The 26,990-nt window shown below is 37.0% G+C and overlaps 1 protein-coding gene across 9 annotated transcripts in view; it reads right to left on the bottom strand.

The window, feature by feature from the left end:
- STXBP5L (syntaxin binding protein 5L) overlaps positions 1-26,990 on the bottom strand; it is a 196,862-nt gene that overhangs the window by 84,488 nt on the left and 85,384 nt on the right. For all 9 annotated transcript variants that reach the window (XM_084500832.1, XM_084500833.1, XM_084500838.1 and 6 more), the window contains exons 5-6: positions 16,051-16,185; positions 4,218-4,281 (exon numbers count right to left, since the gene is read on the bottom strand). In XM_084500832.1, the coding sequence (XP_084356958.1) occupies positions 4,218-4,281; positions 16,051-16,185 (199 nt within the window). The remainder of the gene's footprint in view (positions 1-4,217; positions 4,282-16,050; positions 16,186-26,990) is intronic.

Genomic DNA, 26,990 nt, shown 5'->3' with positions numbered 1-26,990 from the left:
TGTCTGTACTAGTTGATATGGTGAAAAATAAAACACCCATAAATGCAGTTGGAGGAGAAAACAGACAAACAAGAAAAATAAGTATGTATAAAAGGAGTCCAGGGGAAAAAAAAAAAATAATAATCCCAATTGTGTTTCTGACACCTCGTTTATCATGCTTAATATGATTAAGAATCATAAAGTAGGCTGCATAGAATTTAAAATATGGAGGAATCCTGGCACAACTTTCCTTGTCCAGTGGAGTTGCTCCACATTCTGACTAAATAAATCCTTATTCCTGAAATGTTTTTGATGATGATGTTTAAGGGAAATTTCTCCTTTACAATCAGCATCTTGCATCTTGGTACATGCCAGCCAGCCCCCTGGTAGCACAAAACAGCCATGGGGAGAAAAAAGAAAGCCTGCCAAATGCACACTATATTTAGGTGTTATTAGATCTCAGAACACAGACTCAGAGATAGGAACTTTACTCCACCAGCTAATAGTTAATAACATTAAACCTTTTCCTATTAAACTTTCTCTAGTTGCTGGGAAACTACAGATCATTGCAGTTAATATCTTCTTCTGTGTCAGCAAGAAAAATCCTGTTTGCTACATTTCTGCCACTTACGAATGTCTGTGTACTTCAGCCTGTTCCTAATGTACACTTACTCACTGATTTGGCAGACACAGTTCATTAAGTTAATCACTAGGTCCCCAAATTGCTTTTAAGTAGCACACTAATGCCCACATTCTCCGTTGTCTTCCAACCACTGCTTGCTAGATTTGTGACAGAGACTGTCTCCAAAATCTACCTTGGTAGTTTGCCTGGAGGACACTCTGGAAAAAATTTGAATGACAGAAGTCTTCTGGAATTACATTCACTCTTTTGGCACAGAAAAACTAGTCATCAACTACTGAACTTTTAGGATTTATTTATTTATTTTTAATGAATATACAGCTGGCACACAAATTCCCCTGGCTTTCAAAAAGAAATAAATGATTGTCCTAGCTTTGGAAAAATTTGTCCGTGTTTTGGGGCTCTCAAAAACTGAGTGCATCAATCCCATAGGGGAATGCTACTTGTTTACTTCAGGGAAATAAACCCAGAACTGTAATCTGTGGAGTACAAGAATATCCGTATTTCCAGTAATGATTATGACTAAAGTGTTACCCACTTTTTAATTTCTGAAGCATGTGTTAAGAATACTTATATCTGCTGCCAACTCACAAAGTGATTTGGGCAGCGTGCATTCTTCTACCAACACCTCTCAGTGGTCTTTGGTCTACTTGAAGCTGAGGAGCTAAACAAGATAAGTGGATCTCACAACAGCTCTATTACCTGTTTCTTAAGAACAGCTCTACTGAATTAAACAAAAGGTCTACTTATCACAACAGGTAGGTCTTGTACTTAAATAGCCAAATGGAAATATCAAAGAGCAGTATGTGAAGAAGGCGAGTATTTATACTCTCACATATTCTCACAGCCTGATTCAATGATAGCCAACTTCTCAACTAGACATAACTCCAGTTAAAGTAATCTTTAATAACATTTTAGGAAAATTTAGTGAACCTCTTCCAAAACCCTCACATTGATTTCTCTTGTGTGAACTTTTCTTGTTCCCCCATGTGACCCACATACACTTTTAGCACCTGCAGCACTACTTGGAATAGCTTCTACCCATTGCACATTTGAGAAGGCACTTAAATGGTTTGTCTGGAATCCAGTTTTTGTCAGCTTCATTTGATACTGTGGTGGCAAAGTTATTAATATTTAAGATTTGGGAGTTCGAGCTAAGTTTTTCCTAACAAAATGACTGTTTGTTTCAACTAAAAGCTGTGATTCCAAATCCCCGCTTCTCAGCTAAGACGATACTGAGTTTATCCTCTTATAGTCTCCTACAGCCTTCACCAAAAGCTATTTGCATATCATCACATATTCACTGTTTTATTACCTCAGAATTGAGGCAGCTAACAAGCTACTTAAAGGAGTCCATCCCTCTCACGGATGGATACCTGACTTTGTCAACATTGGAATGATTGGTTTTCCTCACTTTTTTTTCTTTTTTTTTTTTTTTTTCTTTTCTTTTTCTGAAACAGTATGTAGGTTGGGTCTCTGCAATCACTTGGCAGAGGACGGGGCAGAGAGGGGCAGATGCTGTCCAAATGTTCCCTCACTATGATCATAATTCATAAAGCTTCTGTCTGAACTGTCTTAACTTGTACTTGTATTGCCAGATACCCAGAGTCCCTAGATCTCTGACAATATCCTTTTAGGGTTTGCATTGAAAGAGACTATGAACTCTTTCTACCCTCTTTGCAACAATTCGCGTTTTCAAACTCAGGATCACAATCAGCTGCTTTCCACAATTAATTGCCTTGTCTGGCTTAGTTGCACCTCATATAGAAAACTTTGCCCCTTCTCTGAATTTATTCTAGTGTGATTACATTCCTTTTGAGATAGGAAGACATGAGCTATACTCAGTATTCAACAGGCATGTCAACTACATATTTATGCAATAGTTTTTCTTTTTTTCTCCCCTATTCATCTCCAAATAGTGCCTAATTGTGATTTGATTTTTTGATCTCTACTGAGCACTGAACTGGTATTTTTATTGAGCTATCAATCATCATTCTACGATCTTGATACTAAACAGTAATAATCAGCTCAGACCCATTGTTTTATATGTAAAGTTAGAAATATTATTTTCCTCCTTCCATATCACTTCCCACTATTTACGCAGAATACTTAGCAAAAGATATTATTTAACCTGCCATTTTGCTGCTGAGTTTCTCAGTCCCTTAAGATCCAGCAAACCTTATCACATTACTGCTTACACTTTTTCTAGGTTGTTTATAAATATGTTGAACAGCAAACGTCCCAGAAGTTTGGGTTCTTTTTCTTTTTTCCTTTTCCCCTTTCTGAAAAAAGTCTGATTTTTCCTTTTATTTTTTCAACCAAAGGTTGATGTGAATTAGTTGAAAAATTTAGTTTATTTTTTTCTCTAATATTGTATCTGTTCATCTGGAGCAGTCTTTTGATTAAGTGCTTCAAACTTCTCTTATGTCTCTGTGTACCTTTTACTAATATTTTCCAGTAAGTATCAAACTGCCGATTCCACATTCTGCAAATCTGCAAGTAATTTGTTAGCACCAATTTGTTTTTTACACCACCCTCAATCTATCAATGATATAAACAGCTGCACTGGGATGGTTTCAATATGTCTTGCATTCCTCACTCTTTCTCCCCATAAACTTCTGATGTTTGTTTTTAATAGGGATCCACCTGATTTTGCTGTTACCAGAGCTTTGTTAGTATGCCAGTAGTTCATCAGTGCCCAGATATCTCCAAAGTGTCCTCTGAGCAATAAACAACTGTATTTACAAGCAGCAACAGAAATTCATAACGTTTCTAGTTTCCAATAACTATAGCAGTTTCTTAAGTGAGACACACCGTTGAATAGATACACCATTTGTAAAATGCAGTCCCTTATAAATACTCACTGAAATGCAACTGGTGAAAGTGATCAAAAAGATAAAATAGTTAAATAGCTTAGCATTTTAGCAAAATGCTAAAAAAAAAAAAAAAAAGAAAAAAAAAAGGACAAAACAAAAAAGAAACAAACAGTAGCAGCACAGAAATAGAAACAGTTATGATAAAACTGGCATTCTGGCAATCAAATTTCATTTTGGAAAAGATACCACAGAAATAAAGCCAACTCAGATTTTGCCTCCTGATGGTATCAATCACAACCCTAACGCTCTAACTAGTAGTTTTGCTTTCACTTCTTGACAGCTCTTTGCTATTCTCAGCTGCTCACAAATGGCAGCAAGTTCCGAATGGGGGTTGCTATCATTGTTATTCTTGCATAAGAAGGGACTTATAAAATCTCATGAGAACTTACCGTAATGCCTTCATAATAGCATGCTTTTGCAAATACCAAGGTCCTGACACACTTTTTAGTCAATTCTTACTTTAGCAAAACTCACATTTATTTAATAAGGAACAATTTTGACTGGCTAGAAGTTTCAAAGGATGTTGTCTGTATCACAGATTTTTACTCATTAACATTGTCCAAAGACTGTCCAAAGATTTTTTTTCTTAAAAACTGGAAAACAGTGACAAATATATAATGAAAGCAGATAATATAATTGGTGAATAAGAAAAGAGAAAGAGCTATTAAGGTCAATGAAGGCTATGAAATGTTGCAATATTTTTTATCGTTAGTTGTACTCACTTTTCCCTCATCTCTTGGGCTGTCACTTAAATGTACAACTGGCCCAGGGTGAGTCTTTGTGGATCTGCAAAACAAAAATCAATTTAAATCTGTGAATTTTTTCTTTGCATGAAAAGCTAGATGCTTACCTTAATTGCTAGGTATGTTAACACATATCTCCAATAATTTAAAAGCCATTCTAAAAAGTCCACAGGGGAATATTGTTATCTGAAAATAACCCATACATTTTCATATTTAACTGTACTTCCTTTTTGTCCTGTTAAAGCAAAGATTCTCTATCACAGATAAATGCTTTCTTCTTCTTCTTCTTTCTTTTTTTTTTTTAATTTAAATCTCACTTTTCGACCTATTACAGATTATTTTTTTCCTATTTTCTAAAGCTTTTTCTGCCTTTTCTGTTGTCCATACTCTCTTTCTGCCCTCCCTGCTTTCTTGCCCGATTTCAAGGCCAATCTGTCAAGGATATACAGTCTCTGCTGGATTCTCTTCAGTAACTAATAACCTGCTCCAGGTTGGGCTTTCCATGGGCTGCAGTTCATTCAGGAAATACTCCTACTGCTTCAGTGAGGGGGCCTCCACAGGCTGCAGTGTGGGGAATTGCTCTGACATGATCCTCTCTGAAGATTTTTGAACTGCCATCTTTTCTGAACAGAACTTTAGGCCCTGGCAGTCATACAGAGAAAGGAGACAAGAATCAAGTCCACAAAGCTTCAGGCTATTTGAATGGCTGCATAGCACAGGACCTTTCTTTCACCTAGGATCTGGGGTCAGAGCACACATCCCCCGAAGTTCAGGTAAGGATCCAGACTTGCTCTCCCTATTTATATGTCTGGGTCAACAGTGGTCACCAGGAAAAGAAATACAGCATGGCATGTATGGCAGGGCATATAAAGTTTTCCTGGAGACCACATCTAAAATGACATAGGCTACAAATTGAAAAAAAAGTTTTGCAAGAAAATTAAAGAAAGATTAAAACAAGGTTCTCCAGCCAAACTACTCAAAGGAATTCCATAAATTAACCATGTTATTCTTCTTTTGGCTGAAGTACTGAACTAGAGCAAAACTGGCCTCAAAACATTTTATACTACCAAGTCAGACTCCAAATCAAGATTGAGAAGTAATCCATACTCTGAGTAATCCATAGTGTCCTTTCCAAAGCAGTCACCTAAAAGCTGAACAACCTTCCAAAAGGATATATACCTTATACCCCTATTACCCTATACCCCATTCCTTTACAAATGTTTTAACATAACTGCGAGCTGCATATACAAAGCTAGTGGCAATATGGCAAGACATTCACATGGTGAACCTTCTCCATGAGATGATCCCCTGCCACCATCTTCAGCTTTGTCAGATCGTGTTTCCACAGACAGCTGCAGCATGTTACTTTGCTACATGAGGTCGAGGTGAGCAAGGCTTCCACAAGAGCAATTTGCAGCATATCCTAGCATGGAAGTGAGATCAGCAAGAAAGCAGAGGATAAAACTGTTTATGCAGTAACATTCTATACAGGCTGTCTTCAACAGTGCCAGCAGCAAGTACCCATTTGGTTGGAGTCATGGCAAACAACCATTTTTGCAGACAAGCAGGCAGCAGGAGATTTGGCTGTCATTTTTATCCAAGCCAAATTGCCAAAGGAGACCCTGCAAACTGAGTTGCTGCTTCTTAGTAACCTATACTGAAATTAAAAAAAAATAATTTCCATACCACCAGACCTGGAAACAGGCAGGGTAGATAGGCAGCGACAGCGAACTGAACAGTGATATGAGCGTATTTGCAAACAGGGATTAGGCCCACAAGTATCTTGTACTGCTAGTCCTCAAGGAATAAATACGACAACTGGGGATATTTTAGCCTGCTTTGAACTGTTTCTACATAGATTCACCTATTTGAACTAGTTGGTGTATGGTGAAGGAAAGAACTAGATCTGTTTGGGGTACATGCTGCCCATGCTATACAGTGCAAAGTAGGAAGAAAAGGAATAAGAGGGAAATTTGGGAAGAGTGAGAGGCAGCATAAAGAATTTCACTTTTTTTTTTTTTTTTTTTTTTTTTTTTTCTCCAGATAAGAACCACTCCTATACATTGTGAATTCACTTTTTTCTCCCTTTGTGCCTGGCTATAAGCACTGCTTCTCAATGTTCAAAACCAGTGCAGTCAGTCAGGCAACACTATGCTGGTCAGTGTGACAGAAGAGGGAGCAGAGCCAAGCAAACATCAGGCATGAATAAGCTGGCGAAAGATGAAATGGTGCAAGGAGCACATGCAGACATGCTGGCTGGCAATACATGCAGGTTTTGGCCAGTTATTCCAGCCCGTTGAGCCGACCAGCATGCAGGTTGGGTAGATTGGCCATACAAGCGTTGGCATTTGACCAGGAATGTTGGCAAAAATGGGGTAAATGGAGGGAACAAAGAAAAGAGCATATCGTCTGTCTAAGATATGGGCTGATCCCATTCAAACTACTCTTTGTATCTACTTATTATAAAAGAACAACTTAGATGTATTTGCACAAACACTGTTTTCTTTTTAAGATATATATTATGTCATTGCTTACTAAAGAACACATATTTTGTGTAGAAGCAGTGTTACATAAGTTGTAGTCACTCTACATTACATCTAACTTTACAGCAATTATACTTTCATTGTCACAAACTAGTGCTCCCTCTATAAATGATACAAAGCCATCTTTTACTACCAGTCTTATTTTTATCTTATATTCTTTCAGAGATGATTTCCATACTGAGACCTCAGCTAAAAGGGGCGTTCTTCACTAATACAATACTTTTTCCTACCTCATCCATTTCTCTACCTTGAATCTATTGTACTACAGTAGCTGGAGGATCCTGGGAGGTTTGCCACCTGAAACAATGCAATAAAATTTCTTTTTGCTTTTCAGGACATTAGGCACCTTTTGTTTCTTTCAGGAGTAATTTCAGTTTTATTATTAGGTTCCTAGCTATTTTGTCTGTTTTGCTGAATGAGAGCTTCACTCATATTATCAGAAAAGCTAATACCAACCACTGCACACTAAATTTGGGAGATTTTATTTTTCCTTATTCAGTTCCTTTATATTTATATAAGTAGTCCCTTAATATTTATATTATTTTACTCTTCAATATTGTAATAATTTACTTGTTCTGTATTATAACTGACTAGGTCAGGCTTCTTCCATTTTCTTCCAATTTTATTATTTTAGTCTAGCTAGTATTTCACTCTATCAAAAGACTCAATGAAACATTGCTCTACTTTCAAACCTACACTAGCAGTCTTAGGTTCAATTCTTGTTAGCTCTTTATGTTAAACATTGGATGAAGGAGGCAAGGTGTTGGCAGCCGGGAGGCTGCAGGGGTGGCCTCTATAAGAGGCCAGGGGCTGCTCTGTGCTGGATACAGCCAACTCCAACAGACCCAGTACAGGATGCAGCTGAGTCTTGTGGCACTTTGGGTAAAAGGTACTTAGGAAAGAGCAAAATGCTGCACAGGCAATAAGAAATAAGGAAAAAAAAGTGAGAGAAGCAATCCTGTAGACACCAAGATCAGTGAAGAAGGAGGGAGAGGAGTTTCTCTAGGTGCCAAAGCAAATTCCCCTGCAGCTCATGGTGGAGGAGGCTGTTCCCCTGCAGCCCAAGGAGGATTATGTCAGAGCAAATCCCCACACTGCAGCCTGTGGAGGCCCCCTCACTGAAGCAGCTGAGTATTTCCTGAATGAGCTGCAGCCCATGGAAAGCCCAACGTGGAGCAGGTTTATCCTGAAGGACTGTAGTCCATGGGAAGGACCCACTCTGGATCAGAGAAAAGCGTGAGGAAAGAGTGGCAGGGAGGAACTGTTACGGACTGACTGCAACCCCCATTCCCTATCCCACAGTGCTGCTTCAAGTTTTGTCTTAATTTCTCACTGTCCAATTCTATTTTTAAATGGCAATAAACTAAATTCTGTGTTGAACTGAGTCTCTTTTGCGTGTTGATAGTAATTAGTAATCTATCTCCCCATCTTTATCTCAACCCACAGGCTTTTGCATCTTATTTTCTTCCCCTATCCTGCTGAGGAAGGGGAGTGAGAGTTGGGTCAGGATCTTGCAGTCAGCCAGGGTCTGCCCAGCACAAATACCCTGATCGCTTAGCAGCTGTCAGCTTTGATTATACATAGGCAAAAGGAAGCAGTCTACTAAGTTTGGCAGTCATAGTACTAACTCTGTCAGGAAATAAGGAAGGATCTGTTTCAAATAATTGCAGAGCCTAAAACTCAATTCAGACTTGCCATCATGGATAACATCACACGTGGAGTTGCTGGGGTGATGACAGCTGATGTTCCTAAAGCATTTTGAAATTGAAAAGCCTGCTACCCAGCAGTATTTCTGCACTACCTTTCCAGGGCTCCAAGAAATACTGTTGTTTTTTTTTTTTGTTTGTTTGTTTTTTTTTTTAATACAAATCAAGCAAAGCTTTTTCATTAAAACTGATACATCTTTGGACTAACCAACAAGGAATATCCACAAGGTGCAGCTTTTGGTTTGGTTTGGCAAAGGACACACACGGTCAGTCCCATACTAGGGGAGATGTTCTGAGGGCATACACTGGTACAAAATAACACCATTTTCAGGTGGAGCAGGAAAAAAATATGCATGAAAGGATAATATTTTTCCATTGCATATGGCCTTTCCCTTGTTCCTCTGAACCAGACGTATGGCTGGATCCAGGAAAGACATGGCAAATCTTCTCTGGCAAGACATCTTTCTTGCTTCTCCTGAAGTGATGTTATCTTTCTCCCAGTACAGGGCTGTGGCCAAGAACCCAAAGCTAGCCCTCTGTGCCACACATTAAGACTAGGAATAGTCACGTATGCCAAAGGCAGCCCAATGCCTTATGTGACATGCATCTTATTTTTTCCTCAAGGAAAGTATGTATAAATAGAAACAGCAGCAATGTTTTTTGGAGCCCTAGAGAAGTGTTGCATGCAAAAGAACTGCCAGGCACTATAATCAATTTCTCCTAAGGGTAGACATCAAGACTGCACTACAAGTAGGATTATGTGAAGCAATTATTTTGTTAACTATATTATATCAATGAGATTAGTTTACAAAACCCATGAAACACTATCAGAGCTACAGATACAGTAATTACTACTTTCATACTGTAGATAACACTGCATGTAGAAATGTCTACACATGAAAACATTTTGCCTTATGTAGCTTTAGTATACATAAAATGTTTTGTTTCTCTTCACTACTGTTAGACTAGGTTTGTCAAGAAAATTGGGAAGTCGTATGCTGCCATTACAGAACAGCAAAGAAAGAAAAATGTTGGTGAATTGAATTAAAAGCAAAGGCAAGGATACAACTCCTGGAAACGATGGAAAGGTGCTGGGAAACCAACCAAACTTGAAGCTATCTTGAATAAAACACACTGCTGCTGATGCCAGATACTTTTGTATAGGCATTTCTTCAAGCTGTCTTTAAGACATCATGTAAAAAGTAGATCCTAGCCCTAGAGAAAGGGCAAAACACAGAAGAAGCAGTAGGAGAAAATAAGGCATAAGTGAAATACTTGAGCAGAGAATTCCTCAAATACTAGCTGGGCTACAGCTGAGAGTGACTGAGATAATAAAACTCTGCAAAGATATGAGAAGAATAAAAAAAGAAAGCCAAGTCCATACATGGCAGAAAGAAAGAAAAAAAAATAAGGTCAAGTCCCCAAAATATAATCTATGATCTGCAGTAAAAAGTTCCTGAAGCAAAAACTACCTTGAACGGAGCAAGAAAGAACAAACTAATGATATAAAATTCTGCAATACTTCATAGCCTTCACTGACCTCAATAGCCTGCAAAAACAGACTACAGAAGAATTTAAAAATGGAGCAAAGGGCTCCCATAACAGCTGTACAGAACTAGAAGTTTGTTAACAAACTAACAGTACTTTGAACTGTTGTGCACTTCTTCAGATGTCTTTCTTGACAACAGTGAGTTTTAACTTATCTGGTGCATGTTTCTTTGTGGGAAATGAGAGACCTGATATGCTGTAAGACTTGACTCTTAATCGAAACAGGAATGAAATGAAGAAACTATTCACTATACAAAAGGAGTCTTCAAAAAACTCATGAAAATGCATTTTTTAAAAAATATGTTTTATTGTAAAACTAGGAGGCTGAAAAAGAAGGCTTCAGTGATGTTATAATTTGGACCCAGGAAAACAATGAAAATACATAGACAATGCACTCACCATCATTCTGGGAAATACTATGCCCTCTAAGAAACAGAGTAACTTAAGTACTGTTGTAAGAACTTTGTGAAATACTAAGGCAATCTCTAAAGCAGGCAAAAGAAATATATGACAAAACAGAATCAAATCAAGAGAAAGCTATTTTCCTCTTGAAAAAAAATGCATGCATAATTACAGAAGTATCATACTAATGATTTCTGACATGAACAGAAACCTACTAGTGGTAGAAAGTGATAAAAGTTGTTAGGAGAGGGCAAAGAAAAACATTTATATTAGTCATTTTTAAATAATTGGATATGACTGAATGTAACAGTGCTGAGAAAAGGATGTGCATAAGCAGATATTTCTGTTGTGCCAGTAGTTAGACATATTCTGTAGTTCTGCTGTTAGAAAGGTGAAGTGCACCAGAGATTTTAAGACTATTTTCATTATATTTTCATTTCATGAAATATAAGTCATATTTCATTCAGAAATATTTTCATTGGTAGAGTCATGGAGATATTGAAGAGAATGAATAAGTTAGACATTCTAGTTCCTAGATTTGATCCATAAGATGTGAATAATGTAAGTAATAATCAGTTCAACCTCAAGATACAACTTGGACAGAATTTCTGAAATATCTAGAAGAGAGACACTTTTCAGCTTGCACTTCCTTTTTATTAGAATTATTTCCATTTGGGTCGGAGCAGAGAGGGTGGCAGTTGCTCCTAGACTACTATCGCTTCTCCTGTGTGCTGCTTTCCTTTACCACAGTGGAACTGCTGGCTCTGAGACACAACTAGGGAATGGGGCTTGGCCAGAAAGAGCTAAGAAAGCAAAGACCAAGTAACAGCTCTGTCATAAATCAATTCCAACTGAGTTTCAATTATTCATTCAGTTATTCATTGGGGTGTTCAAGCACTAAAACTTGCATGCTCATGAAGGGGGCTACAATGCACATCTCTCATTTTTGAAGTTTAGTGAACTCACAGCAACATCTTCCTTATCACAGACACCAGGTAATCTTCCAAAATGTATGATCCTGCCGTCTGAGAAAATGAATGTCAGTGTTGTTGGAGTAGATGCAGACACATGCTAAACTTACAGACTATACCTCTCTTCCAGACTTATTTCCAAATATTTTGAAGGAGAGAAACAGTTTGCATATTAGAGTAGAAGACAGAATAGCATCACGAGTACTAAACATCTTAAAGTACTAGCTCTGCTACATGCCATAGAAAAGACAAATTAAAAGCTTTGAGTTTTTCTTCATTCTTAGCTGAAAAGATGCTTCAGATGCTTACAGAAATAACTGAGACCAGAATTGTTAGAGCAAATGTTTCTAAACTCCCCATGTTCTGATTTTCTTTCTTAGCACTTGACAAGGTCAGGTCCACTGAATTTTACAGTGCATATGATTTATAAAGAACTTTTTCCCTCAACTTCTAGAATCAGTTATGTCTCAGTATTGAAAATAATCTCAAACCAAAGGGATTGGTTTCCTTTACATTATTAGACTATTCAGGCCTTAATTTCTCAGTAATAATAAATATTGTTTAAAGCAAGCTGGAGGATCTCTCTTATAAGAAAAGATACAGTACCTATGATAAATAGCTACTTTGACTACCTTTTTGACATATTTCTCTACTAGATACTTGTGAATGGACCCTTATGAGAAAAAACACTCACTCCAAAATGTTATATTCTACAGATCTTTCAGTATATTTTGATAGAAAATTAGACACACATACACACACAAAAATCACAAATGGTAACAAGCTTTCAAGGGAAAAAAAAAATCAAATCTAAAGCCAACTTTCTAAGTCAAAGTAGACAATGCAGGACAAGGTGATTCTTTGCAAAATAATCACTATTAGAAAAAAAAAGTAATAATTCTGTCAGTCATTTGATAGGTGTCACTGACTGACAAGCTATTTTTTTGTTGTTCCGAGGATAAATTTCTGTTATCTGGAAAAAAAAAAAAAAGCCGTCTCATTAAGTGTCACAAAACAGTTTGAGGGGTTTAAGCCCTGGTAAATCCACAAACAGACTAAAATGAGTTGCTGGAATATGTTATCTACACTCCCTATTTTTTGTGCCTATGCTATACCATTGATTATATTATTTACTGAGCAAAATCATCATGGCCTCATAAGAACAAATTCTGTCCACGACGAAAGTTTAGAATATAGCTTGTAGGTGTTTTCCAAAGGGAAGAAATGACAACACAGGTATTCAGGTTATCTTGGCCGTAGTGTTAGCAAAATATGTGGAGGTCCTCTTTAACCATGTTCTGAAAAACTAATACAAGTGCAATTTTAGTATTTTTTGTTTGTTTGTTTTTTTGTTGATTGGTTGACTGTGTTGTTTGTTTTTAACTCATAGTTTGACATGCCAAAGTTGAAGCATTTCAGGCTTTTAAAAAATTAATCTGTTCAATTTCCTATTGTTTTTCATTGCATAGCCTTAAAATCCTAATGACAACTGAGTTAAATCCTCATTTTGAAAATTCACAGATATTTCATTAGAGTCACTTCCAAGGCTGGCAAGAGGAAGGATTTTGAAAGGAAGACAAGTTATGTTGGTAGCCTTAGTCTGCAGTTTTAGAAACCGTGGGTAAAAACTGCACAAAGAAGGAAAAACTCTTCTTCGAGCTCATTTGTGCAGATGACACAAAAATCTGACACACTCAAAGTTCTGTTTATAAATCCTCCATCTAAGCTGAGGACTTGAGGACTTGAATATAGCAGCAGAGCAATCACTTTGCTGGGCTTTCCTTGCCAATAATTTTGACACAAATATGCCTGCACAGAAGGTAAACCCTCTGCTTCCAATCTTTATAGAGAGTAGTAGCATCTTCAAACTAATCCCACACTCTGATATGATATAATCTATCTCAGAATGAAAAACAATCCTATGAGCATTATTACTCTGTATAGGTTCATTACGGCAATACTGCAACTGTTCCTGAAGGTATACATACATATATACATACATTTTCCCATTTTCTTTCAACTTTTAAAGTATCTAACGTCAATAGGCCTTATCAGCCTATGCAGCCCTGAAAAACTGAGTTTCATAGCTGATCTTACTGCAAACAGGAGGTTGGTCCAGAAAACTCCAGAGCAGCCTTCCAACCTGAATTATTGTACGACTCTGTAATACTAAAATAAATAAATTATTCTGAACTTAGAAGATTCAAAAAATATAATCAATTATGAACATATCAATGGCCCAAGACAAAATTGTTCTCTCAAATATACTGCTCAGTACAATTATAAAGGAAAGTCTACTAACATAAGCCCATACTTATCAAACACACTTAGAGTTAATAGCATTCCTGTTAAAAAGTAATCTAAGTTGTATTTTTACCTACAGGAAAGCAAGAGGATTTGAAGAGACATTGGTCTGTTGTTATGTGATATTCCACACAGAGTTCAAATGAATTTACTAGGAAAAAAACACATACTTTCAATGTCAGCAGTGCTAGAACATCTATTAAAGGTGGCTGCTGTGGCAAACATCACTGTTATCCCCACCAGTCTCTTATTCTAATATGGAGAAATTAATCCAGAAAGTGTTGCACTATTTACCTGTGTAGTTACAGAAAAGTACAGCTTCTTACATCTGATACCAAGGAGTACATGAAGAGGATACAGCCTTCTTAGACTAGCACACTGCTTATGTGCTAGTCTAAGTATCCCTAGATCAAGGTATACTTGGAAGACTGACAGAACTAGAAGCAGCAATGAATGAATACCTGTGCTCAACCGTCACCAAAGCAGTAAGGTGAAAAACTAGCTTTTTAGAAGAAGAAACAATGACGGCAACCTATCTCCACAGCTCAGAACCAAAGCTTTTTAATAAGAAAGCCACATACTTTTCACTGAAGATTCATTGAAGAATTCTAATCTGTTCTCATAAGAAATGTCTACTGTGGCCGTAAAAACAAAACCAAACATATCCAAAAGAATTTTGAACTGAATAGGAAGTGAAACTTGGTGGAAAGTTTGCTTTTCATACAAACTTTCAGACTTGTTCCTATACAGAAGAAAATCATCATCATATCTGGAGGAAAGAAAATTTGAAAACACACGTGAAATAGAAATGTGTTGTTCTCAAATTGTCAAAGGCATTAACTACTCAATAAAATGTATATAATATGTTTAAAAAAACAAACAAACACAAAAACGAACAGAAATAAAACAAGAAGACTTCTAATATGTCAACATCATTAAAACAATGTGAGAAAGAAAAAAATAATTAAGATATTTCCCACCCAAAGAACTCATCAAAATTAACATATTGATTCTGTTTTGATTAAATCTCATTCTCCATCAGGATTTTTTTTTCCAGTAAAACTACTGAACAGAGCTGAGCAAACTCTTACAAAGGCAGGACAAACATTCCCAAATTCCTACCAGGACAAAAGATTTAACAGAAGACTGTTTGAATCCTGATTACCTTTCATACCCTTTCATTACCTTTCATTCCCTTAATTTTACCTCTTTTGAAGATAAAATCAGATTTTTGTGACTCTTGTCTTAGTTTGGTAGGGACAGAGGGGAAGGAAGAAAAAGAGGTATCAGTTTTGTCAACCTGTGAGCCATAAATATTAGTGAAGAAGTCAGTAACAACAGAGTGTGGGAAAACGAGGGAATGAGGAAGATTTTGTAGAAAAGTGGCTACTATCAATGTGACCTCTGCTTGGGATGAATAGGATCTACCACTGTAGGCCCACAGCCTTATAATTAGATACAGTCCTCTTGGTTCACTGAGCTTGGTTAATTTCAGATTGCTACCTGAGGTAACAGTTTCCTCACAATATGAAGCAAGTGTCTCAGAAACTGCATGAAATACTATGAGTTTGTCCTCAGCAGTTTCACTTTCTGAAATTCCATAGAGGAAACAGCTGAAAAACACTTTTTCCTTCCTTCTTAGGTTTTTACTTGCAAGAAGCACAGATTTATCCCTCTCAGACTTCTGTGTCTCCTTCCATTGCATACACATGGCATAGGCAACCTGAGTTAGCTTGTCACAGTGCTGTCATTTAATAGACAGCAACATCTGCTCATTACCTCTCCTATCAGTTCATTAGCAACTTTCATCAGGTCCCGATGAGCCAGATTTAACTTTGAAATTAGTCCTGTTTGAAGTAGGAGGATTGGTCTAGAGACCTCCAATCCCTTTTAATCTAAACGGTTCTACAGTTCAATGAAGAAAAGTTTTCCACAGAGTCTTAGGACCAATAATATTCTATTACTCTCTTCAGAGGATGTCTGAAGAAGATTGCGAACAATATATCAATATATATTGATATAGAAAAATATAAATACATAAAAATCGGAATTTGTGGGATTAATAATTTTGTGTATTTCATGTAAGTCAATGGTTAAACAGGTTCCCAAATAACATTTTCTTGTACATGAAAATGCAATTAAATGTTCTCTATTATAAATGTAGTTTTCTCACATCTTGTAACAGAACAGCTAATACTACACAGACGGTGATTGAAATAAAAGGTTTTCTAAAGATTTGTAAATACTTGTAACAAAATGTTATTCTTAAAAATGAATCATAAGATAGCTACAAAAATGACCACAGTCACAAATGCAAAAAAAAATAATCTGCACTTACAGTTCTATTGCCTTGTTCCACATGATGACATATCCAGAAAGAATGAAGGACTCAATATTAACAATGTGTGTATTTCCCCTCTCTGTTCCAACATAAAGCCATTTACTCTGGAAAGGTAGATGGCAGTAAGTAATCCTGTAAAGGAAAAACAAAAAAAAAATGGACTGAACAACATACCGAATATATATGTTTTATCATTTTTACAGATGAAATAACTGTTCTTTCCATTTTAAAACTTCAGAGAAGCCTCACAGCAGGCACAGCATTCTGAAGAATGTGCAGTTGTTGGAGGTCATCTGCAGAAAAAACATTGAAGAGAACCTGTCTGTCTATGTGAAGGGCAGGGAAAGAGAGACATATCACTTAAGCTCTGACCTACATCACATTACCTGCATGAATAAATTGCACTATGATAGCATCCAAGACTCTTGAGCTAGGCTTTCCTATTTTCTTTGTTACTATAAGCAATTTTTCCAGTTCAAACAGAATTTAATGGACATCAGCAGGATTAGTGTTTTGTACAACATATGTGTAACACCATCATAAACACAAGAAAACATTCACTTTCTTGGCTGTTTGGGAAAGTGAGGCACTAAGTTAATAGCGTTACCAAGTGTAGATAAGGACTATATCATAGACATGTTGAAACCTATATTTATATCGCTATTACAGAGTGATGAACCTGTGCTTGGAAATATTATCTTGGAAAATGTTATGACAGTTTCTCAATATAACATGTATACAAATTCTCACAGATAAGACAAATGAATAAATTCATGCTCCTTTGATATTATAGTTATTATACACATATTGTAGACATGAAGCAAAACTATCTACATAAGATATAAAACTACCTGCTGCTTAAAGCTAATCAAATATGTGCTACTTCCATAGGCTGAAACGTCACCTGTTCTTATGGTATAGCCTAAGGAAATTTGAGAAAATGCAGTTATTTTGCCTGCTATGCTATACATTACTGTACTTAGCATTCAGTTCCACAAGCAGGCTATTTCTAGCTTTTATAGACAAGCTTGATGTAAGAACTATTCAATAAATTTTATCCTTAACACCTCTTCCCCCCACAAACACGTAAGCAGCATTTACGAACATAAATATTTCAATTTTAATTCTTATGGTACAGCAATGTCTCAATTCATTACAGAAGAGTGAGAGGGTTGCTGGCTATCATTCAGTAATCTGACCTTCTCCAACATGTAGTGTCCTCCAAAGAGAGCATTCAATCATAGAATCAGAGAATGGCTTGGGTTGGAAGGGACCTTAAAGACAATTTAGTTCCAACCCTTCTGCCACAGACAGGGATGCCACCCACTAGCCTAGGGGTCCAACTGGGTCTTGAACATCTCCAGGGATGAGGAATCCACAACCTCTCTGAGCAACCTGTTCCAGTGCCTCACCACCCATTTACCAACCTTTGAATTAAAGAAATTGTTAGATATTAATCTAAATTACACATAATTTCCTGTAATTGTTCCTGTAAGGTATTCTCAACAAACAAAAATATTCCAACCAGACTCTGCACAGTACCTGAAAAGTTCTAATCTAATTCTAGATTCCGTCTAATCATGTGTCAGAATATCTTAAATTGAATGCATTTCAAGTGAGCAAAGAATATTTTTGCTTTATGCATCACACTGAATTGAACAAACTAGAGATACGCAGTCTTCACATCCTAATTTATGGAGAAAATTGTCATTAAATTATGAATCCAGCACAAGGCTTACCTTTCAAAGAAATCTACAGACTTTGTTCTATCCACCTGTACAGGACTCATTTTCTTATTAGCTACCTAATTTTGGCAGTAATTCCGCCACCTTTTGTGGGTAGCAAACCAAGTGTTTCCAAGAGAATTGATTTGAGAATGGAAATCACTGTTTAGCGCGCGTAAATGAAAATGCCTTCAAGCAGCAACTTAGTATTTACATTATGGGTGCAGTTAGATTGACAAATGTCTGACAGAAAAAAATATGCCACCTGCATATTCCTTGCTGGAATTTAATCTGTTAGCTTTATTATTCAGTTTGTAACAGTTGTGAAGAACACTTCTCCCTTTTCACTCTGTAGCATTTCAAATGTGAGGCTGGTTTTCATGACTTCCCTGATCTTTCTCTTTAAACAACTTCATTACTTCTGCTTTCTCTTTAGAGGCGCCATATGCTGGACTTCTGATAAGATTCACTTTTAGTCCAAATGTTTACTTCTTGTGTTTCTGTACTAGCTCTATGTCTCTTTCTTGCACTCCAAAACATAAGCATGCTTTGTTAGGTTCCACCCCATGTGAAAACCTCTCTAGTCCCCGGTTGATAACTCCTCCTAACCAATTCATATTAATGATGTTCATTTACTACACGCACTTACCTGTAGTAAACTGTTAAATTACAGGAAGATTAAGAAAAAAAATTAAAAAAAAGATTTGTGACTTTGAAAGTGTTGAAAATGCAGCTGTCTAGGGGCTAAGAAATGAATAGTGAGTCACACAGTGAACCCTGGTTGACTTGAATACTGCTATTCCAAATTTTTGCAGCTGTGTCATCAGTCCAAACAGATTCAAATCTATCTAAGAACATACAGAATTTCAGTACTCTGATAAATCTATTCACAAGAAAGTATGGTGTACTGCAGAACACTCAATCTCTAAAGCACAAGACTGAATCCAATGACCTGATTATGAAAAGTCTCAAAATCACCTCAGACAATGTAAGACTGGTCTGCTTGTTCTCATTTTTGAAATTTGCTTCTAGGTTATAATCTTCAGCATGTACTGCCACAACAATTATCAGATCAAATGTGTGTCTAATTTCCCAGCTATTACATTTCCTCCATTCACCCACTTTGGGTTTAAGATTTCAAGGACATAGGGTTTCAAGGGCAAGGTCTTACTGTAAAAGTAGGATCGGACTAAAGCCCTAATCACTGGCCATCAATTACAATATTTACTTTCCTGCTTGCCTATCTGACAGTAGGAAATCCCAGACAGCAGTGACTACTAAGGCTATGTCATATGAAGAACCAGAAGAGAAACAGTTGTTGCTGAAGAATGAAGACAATGACCACAAATTTTAATGCAGTCTTAAACCCAGCTATTTCCTCTTAAATAATTTCATTTTGTTCTGATAAGATTTATGGGACAGGCAGATAAGAAAATATTCTGCATATTCTTTCTTCCACAATGAACACTGCCCTATGAGTCTTCCCTATTTTCTCAAACTACATTACCAAATTTCTCAAACACATTACCAAATGCTACCTTTCACAACATGTGAGTTTCTAAGAAAATGCTATTCCCTTAAAGAGAATCTAGTTATCTCAAAAAGAAAAATACAGAGCTATAAAAACTAAAAGCCAGTGCTCAGAACAGAAACACGCATTTAATGTAACCATTTTAAAAATTAAATGCATATTAGAAGATGGGGATTATGGGATTATTAGACATTGTAATATGATACTTTGTCAGGCTTCACCAAGCAAAGCCATATGATTTTCATATCAGATAACTATACACTGCTCTGGAGTAGTTTCCTTTTACATTATGTAAATTAAATGCAAAGTGTTTTATGCATTATTGACTTTTTACTTTTACAGAAAACATTTACAGAAAATGTTAATTCGACTTCTTTGAAGCAAGTCTCAGATTTTTAATGAATGTCTTACATTTCAGTAAGTACTGAAATTATATACTTTCTTCAAAAGAACACAGTGATGTCTCATACTGTAGTTTTTATTGTGGATGGAAGGTGTCCCTATATTATTTAGGGATACTAGTACGTCTCTATATCCCACGAGCAAATTAAAATGTATTTTGAAGTCCCTAAAAAAAAAAAAAAAAAACACAACCAAAGAAAACCAAACAAAAGTCCTCAGCCAAGCCACCAAACCTAGTCAACTCACCAGAGAGAAGGAAAATCTATTTTTCTTAAGAAGCCAGTTTGCAGTGATTTATGCAAGTGTGAAGTGCTCCTGCCAATATTTAATTAGTTTGTCCATCCAATCAAGATAATATGGAACACAATTAAATGTAGACCTGAGAATCTGTTCAACATTGATCACTTATGGAAAGTGAGCCAGAATTGTGGATATTACACATTCTTAGCAGCAAGTCAGCAGCAAACAACAATCTGAATCTCATCGGTCATGGTAAGTAGTAATAAAAAACATGTACCAATACCTTGAAAGGTGTTCCCATGCTGCTAAAATGGCCTGGAACACTGCATCAGTTTTTCAGTGTATTCAACACATAAAGTAGGATATAAAATGTAATAATAATAAAAAAATCAACAGTTGACAAATTAATCACTTGAGTCAGAATATATTAAGCAAAACAATCTTTAAATGTAAGTCCTGAGAACATTTCTAAAATTACAGAAGCAATATTTGAGAAATAATGGTGTATCATTAAGAGGCATTGTCAAAAATTTAAACCCAATTTTAAAAGGAAAGTACTCTGCCTAGCAAATCCCGAAGAGTTGTATTTTTCAGAAAATCACAGCACTCTACAGTCTAACAACTCTGAGAAAAAAACTTCATTGCACATTGTTAGAATAATAAAATGTTAAAATAATTTAGACATCTACATTTTCTGAAATACTAGCAAAAACACTTAGATGGCTTCAAATCATCTTTATTACAATAATGATATTGTTCTAAGAAAAAATAAAAGATAATTTCCAGAACATTTCCTTCTGTCTTTGTTGTGCTTTGTTTTTCTGTTGTTAATATGAAAAACTTTCCTGGAATACATTTCCTGAACAAGGGGTTCTGAAGGAGGTAGAAGAAATTGTATTTTTGTCAAAATAATAAGCAGTTTTTCCAACTGAATTACTTAATTGCTCATTCCTTGACATGAAAACTGCAGCTAAATTTATACTATGCCTTTTCCACTTTATATATATAATCTTAAATACGGAAAAGCAAAGACTATGTACAGCCCTTATGCCTAACACTGACTGGCAGAAGAAGGGTTCACTTTCTGCATGTTCCTACTGAACCCTAAAATCAGCATGAATTCCCTCTCAGAAATCTAACAAAATAAACTCCAGATGGGGGCTTAGGGAGAGGGAGAAGAGGAAAACAATGAGGAAAACAAGAGGAAACCAAAACCTGAAGGAGAATTAACCTGAGAACATGAGTCTCTTACACTCAGTTTACAGTTTGCTGTCCTATCATAGGTGAGTTCAGCTGCTGCTGAGAAAGTTGATCTCATTCCTAAAAGGGTCAAGCATACCTCAGAAGACCAGCTTTTTTTCTGGAGTGGTTAAATCTTCTGTCCTGGCTCAAGGAATCCTTTCCAGTGTCCTCTGATGCTTTCAGTACTCTCCACTAATTTAGAGTTACTTACCTCAGGCAGTCAACACCATGCATTGTTCTCTTGCCATTGCCACCTGATAGACTGGCCTTTTCTCCATGGTAACAGCCACTTCCTGGCTGTTGCTCTGTCAGGTCCTCTTTCAAAGCAACTCTTCTTAGAGAAAAATCTGTGGCCATTGCAGCCCTCAAGGCCAAGTGCAAGGTGCTGCATCTGGACTGAGGCAATCTGAAGAACTAGGCTGGGTGTAGAACAGATTGAGAGCAGTCCTGAGGAGAAGGACCTGGGGGTGTTGGTGGATGAGAAGCTCATCATGAGCCAGCAGTGTGCATCTGCAGCCCAGAAAGCCAATTGTATCCTGCATCAAAAGCAGCATGGCCAGCAGTGTGAGGGAGGTGATTGTCTCTCTCTACTTCACTCTTCTGAGACCCCACCTGGAGTGCTGCATTCAGCTCTGTGACCACCAGCACAAGAAGGACATGGACACATTAGAACGAGTCCAGAGGAGGGCCACAAAGATTATCAGAGGGATGCACTTCTCCTTTGAAGACAGGCTGAGGGAGCTGGGGATGTTCAGCCTGGAGAAGCGAAGGCTCTGGGGAGACCTTATAGTAGCCTTACAGCACCTAAAGGGGGCCTACAGGAAAGCTGGGGAGGGACTCCTTGTCAGGGAGTGTAGTGATAGGACAAGGGGTAATGGCTTTAAGCTAAAAGAGGGAAGATTTAGATTAGATATTAGGATCAAATTCTTTCCTATGTGGATGGTGAGGAACAGGTGGCCCAGAGAAGCTGTGGATGCCCCATCCATGGAATTGTTTAAGGCCAGGCTGAACGGGGCTTTGGGCAACCTGATCTAGTGTAACGTGTCCATGTCCAAGGCAGGGGGGTTGGAACTGGATGATCTTTAAGGTCCCTTTCAACCCAAACCATTCTGTGATTCTCAATGACCATTCACAACAGAAAACAACAACAAACACTAGAAAAGCCTTCCCTTCCTTCTTGATTTGTACAGAATTTCTTCACCCCAACAAGGGCATCTACAGCTACCGAGGATGCCTTATGACTTAGATGCAATCCCCTTCTCCCTACACCAGGGAGCACAAATTACATACCTTCACCTCTTTTTTTTCCTCCTCCCTCAAACTCTTGGTTCTTTTGAACAGACATGTACAAAATGTTCTGGTTGATTTACACTGCTTCTCAGCTGAACTCCAACAAAACCACTCTCTCACTCCCTCTCCTCAAAGGAAAAGAGGGAGAAAATTCAAAGGAGAAGGCTAAAGGGTTGAGATTAGGACAGGGAGATCACTCACTAATTATTGCCATGGGCTATAACCCACTCAGTGCCAGGAGATTTATATAATTTATTACCTATTTCTAGCAGACTAGCACAGTGAGAAACTAATAGCAAACTAAAAATACCTTCATCCCCATCCACCCTCTTCTACCTCCTCCCCCCAAGTGGTGCAGGGGAACAGGGAATAAGGTCTGTGGTCAGAGCCTAACGCTTCGTCTCCGCTGCTCCTTCATGGTTGCTTCCTGCCCCTGATCCCCATGGGGTCCCTCCCAGGGGATGCCGTCCTTCCCAAACTGAGCCTGCAGAGGCTGCCCACAGGCAGCAGCTCTTCAAGCACTGCTCCCACACGGCTCCGTACCACAGGGTCCACCCATCCCCCAGGAGCAAACTGCTCCAGCACAGGTCCCCCATGGTGGCAGCTCCCCCCAGATATCCTGCTCCTCTGTACCCTCCTCTCCACAGGCTACAGGTCCAGCCCAGGGCCTTTTGCAATGACACCCCAATACACCACAGGCTCCTTCACTGACCTTGGTGTCTGCAGGGCAGGTTCTCCTTTCTCCCAGATGCTGTTGTACAGCAGTTCTTGTTTTTTTTTTTTTTTCCCCTTTCTTAAATCTGCTCTCACAGAGGCCCAACCAACATTGCTCACTACATTGGCTCTGGACAGAGTCAGATTCCTTTTGGAGCTGGCTGGAACTTGCCCTTATCTAACATGGAGCAGCTTCTGGGCTCTGCTCACAGAAGTCACCCCTGCAGTCCCCCTGCTACCAAGCCATCGCCACGTAAACCCAAGACAAATGTCCTCACTGACACACAAAGATGACCACGCTCATTTAGTTCCCCTCCTTCTCCAGTAGTTGAAAGCAGACTGGTGTTTTTAGGGAGCTTCTGGCTAGCCAGTATTCGCAGGAAGTATAATGTTGCTTTTCCATCAGTTCACACGGGAATGTATAGCTGACATTATTGCTTTAAGTCATGACATGCACACAAGAACATTTAGACAGACAAATATGAAGCAATCTAATTTGTAACCAACCTGAAATGCCTAAATAGAAGCCCAGGCTAAAGCTATAGACACTGAAGAAAAGTTGCTGTCTCCAGCAGATCATCTGAAGGATCTAATTAAAAGCTATTTTGACCCTGGAGATACCTACTGTTCTCCCTGAGCTATAAAGAAAGGTAGACCTCATCAGCTTGCTCTTTTAAGACTATACTGTTTCCACAACTATTAAAGATCATGACAGACCTGGGTGGGTGAAGACTATTTTATGATGAGTGTAACAATTAGAAGTTAGTTCTAATTTGATTTTACCATCAAATTAGTCATGAGCTGAATGTGACTTCTGGATTTGCTTACTACTTAAATCTCCTTAATTAATCATCTGCAGCAATAAATTGTAGTTTATCAATGAAAGTCACAAACTTTACAATTAACGCTATGTATATCATTTAGCTAGTGTGAGTATTTACTCCCAAAAAGTAGGACCACTTGAAGACATTACTTACGCTTACTGCTTTTTAAAGTAATCTGTGGAGAGCAATGTTTTGAAGAATGGGACAGTAAAATGGAAAGTTTCACAAAAAAAGGGGACATGAAATACAGAATCAAAGCAGTGGTAACAGCTACTTTCTAGTGCTGTACCTCTTTGCCTTTCAAGTTCAGGATCTATGATAATTCAGTTTATCTGTTCAGTTTGCAGATCAGTTTTATATGCATCTATTTTACATGTACATCACTTTAGCTACAAGTATTCGTGGACTGTAATGTAAGAAATAAACTTTTGGGGCTTCCCTCTTCTACTTAACACTGTCCATAGTTGTTGTTTTTTTGTTTGTTTGTTTGTTTGTTTTCCCCAAAATAATTACCACTTGAACTAGAACAACTTGCTAAAAGATACCTATTTCAATGATGAAAGATTCTGTACTGAATGCTAAGGTACAACAAATCATAATTTCATCTCTAAAATATTTCAGTACAAATATATCCTGAGAAAAAGTATTCTATTTGTGAATGCACTTTATATAATCAGTGCATACACACACATTGTTTCTGTAAATTATAGTTGGAAAAAATGTTGAGAAAACATTGTGACAGTCTATAATTTTATTTTAGGAAAGCAGGCTTAAATAGCACAGATAAATGCTATATGTATTTATTTGTTTTGATAGAGAAAAAAAGCATATGCAACTATTTTTCAAATTACTTAGACATATCAACTGACTAGTGGTCCATTGCCACTTTCAAAGTGTTTAAGATATATGGATTTTCCCTTATATCTTAACCTGAAATATTATATTTAAACAATCTAAAAGAATAACTAAAAGGAATACAAGAGTCAGCTAAAGAAAAAAAAAAATACAGTAAAATTTTAAGAAATTAAGTTGAAAAAGTATTTCTTTTTCAAGACATTCTGTTTTTGTCTTTATTTTGGTTTCTTTTTTCTTTGATGTTACTGGTGCATTCTGAAGCATCCTTATTTTCAGAAACTGTGCCTGATTATTAACCCTTTAAAAAAGTTAAAAACTAACAAATAGAGAACAAAGCAGAACACTATTAATAGCATATTTGGTTCCTCTTTTTCCTTCTTTTCCTTGAAGAAAATACAAAATGAAAGCAGGCTGTTATTTCAAAGGCAGTATATATCTATTCAAAACTTCTAGACAGATGAAATAGCTATAAGCCTAAGGTTAGTCCCATTCTTGAATTGAGAGGCTACTCTTCCAAATGAGTTTTCAATCACAACTGTAATGATTATTTTAGAGCATTCCATAAATATTTGTTTTAGGACAAATTTAGGACATACCATTTTATCAACTATATGAGAATTTATAATGGCTTAACATTATTTACAGGCAGTTAACTCAAACTTTGAAGAATCTAGACAGATCAGAAAATGCATGTTCAAAAATAAATTAGATTAATTATATGTTATTAGATAAGATCTGCAAACTTGGAGATCTCCCCTGAATAACAAATGCATTTATGTATTCAGATAAAACCTTACAAGGTTATCATGATCCCTTTACAGGAACACTCAAAGTATATAGCATGCAACAGGCCCTTTTTTTAACATCAGTTTTAATTCCTATAACTAACCTTACAACCTCATGAAAAAAAAAACAAACATCCTGTCCTGTTCAATAACACATACAAAGAAAGCTGCCCTATAACTTCATATACGATACAGGCATCTAAATTCACGTTCTTGGTAACTCAACAGCTTCTGCCATAGCAGTACTGCATCATTTCTACTGGCATTCCTGGAACTTCAGAGTAATTCAAAACTCATTCTTGAAATCCCAGTGTGCAAGAGGATGACAACTTTTGTAGCCTGTGCTACTAATAATTCATTTCATCTTCAGGACGACAGAAGATTATTTTCCTTCCTTAGACAAATGCACAGCAAAGACACCCTCTTCTGTCAAATCCCTTTTATGTTTTTGCTTGTAAATTCATTACGATGTCTTATGTATGGGCACAGGATCATTGACAATGACATTGACATACTCTTCACAGCTAGAGCTGTAGTATCACAGAACAGCAATGCAACGGATTGAAAGGGTGTAACCAATGGACTTGGACCACTGAAGAAAACTGGTCCAAGTCCAAGGAAAAAGACAGGGAAATTATATGCAGTTTCAGCATTGGAACTTGCTTCCTTAGCAAGGAAAAGATGCTGAAAGAAATGTATTTTCATTGGCATACAATTTATTTCTGATGCCAGCTCATGGCCCTGAGACAATAAAAATGAGAAAACTTCTACAAAAACAGAGAAGTGAAAAAATTAATAAAACAGACTTGGCAAACAGACTAGATCATTGCTTTTTTCTTCAGGGGAAAGACAGCATACGTGATTTCTCCCTTGTCTATTGTCTTGTGAAATCATGATTTCTTATTTATAGTACTTCAGTTGTCCACCACTAATTTCTTTGAAGGTTAAATAAAAATTGAGTTGTAATACCAAGCATTGTGACAATGATGGACAATACAGACCATGGTAATAGCCACTGTATTTCTTCTTAGCAATAAAAGAAAGCCTAAAAACAAAAGATGAAACAGGGATACTGTTCCCAAAAGAGAAAGTTTCTGATTTATTTCTTTCATTAATTTTGTAGCAGTTGCATTAAAAAAAAAAAAAGAAAAAAAAAAAGAAAAAAAAAAGAAACAAAAGTAGGGTTGAGTTTCTCCCATCCTTCTACCCCACATAAACTATAAACTAAAAGTGTAGTTTTTTATTCCTAATTCCATAGTCTCGAAATTAGAGACTCAGCTCAAAGAGGAAAGGTTGAATTTTGTCTTCTATATATGCAGAAATCTGTGTT

The sequence above is a fragment of the Aythya ferina genome (assembly GCF_964211825.1).
Source record: "Aythya ferina genome assembly, chromosome: 1".
NCBI lineage: Eukaryota > Metazoa > Chordata > Aves > Anseriformes > Anatidae > Aythya > Aythya ferina.
This window is presented reverse-complemented; position numbering and strand designations above follow the sequence as displayed.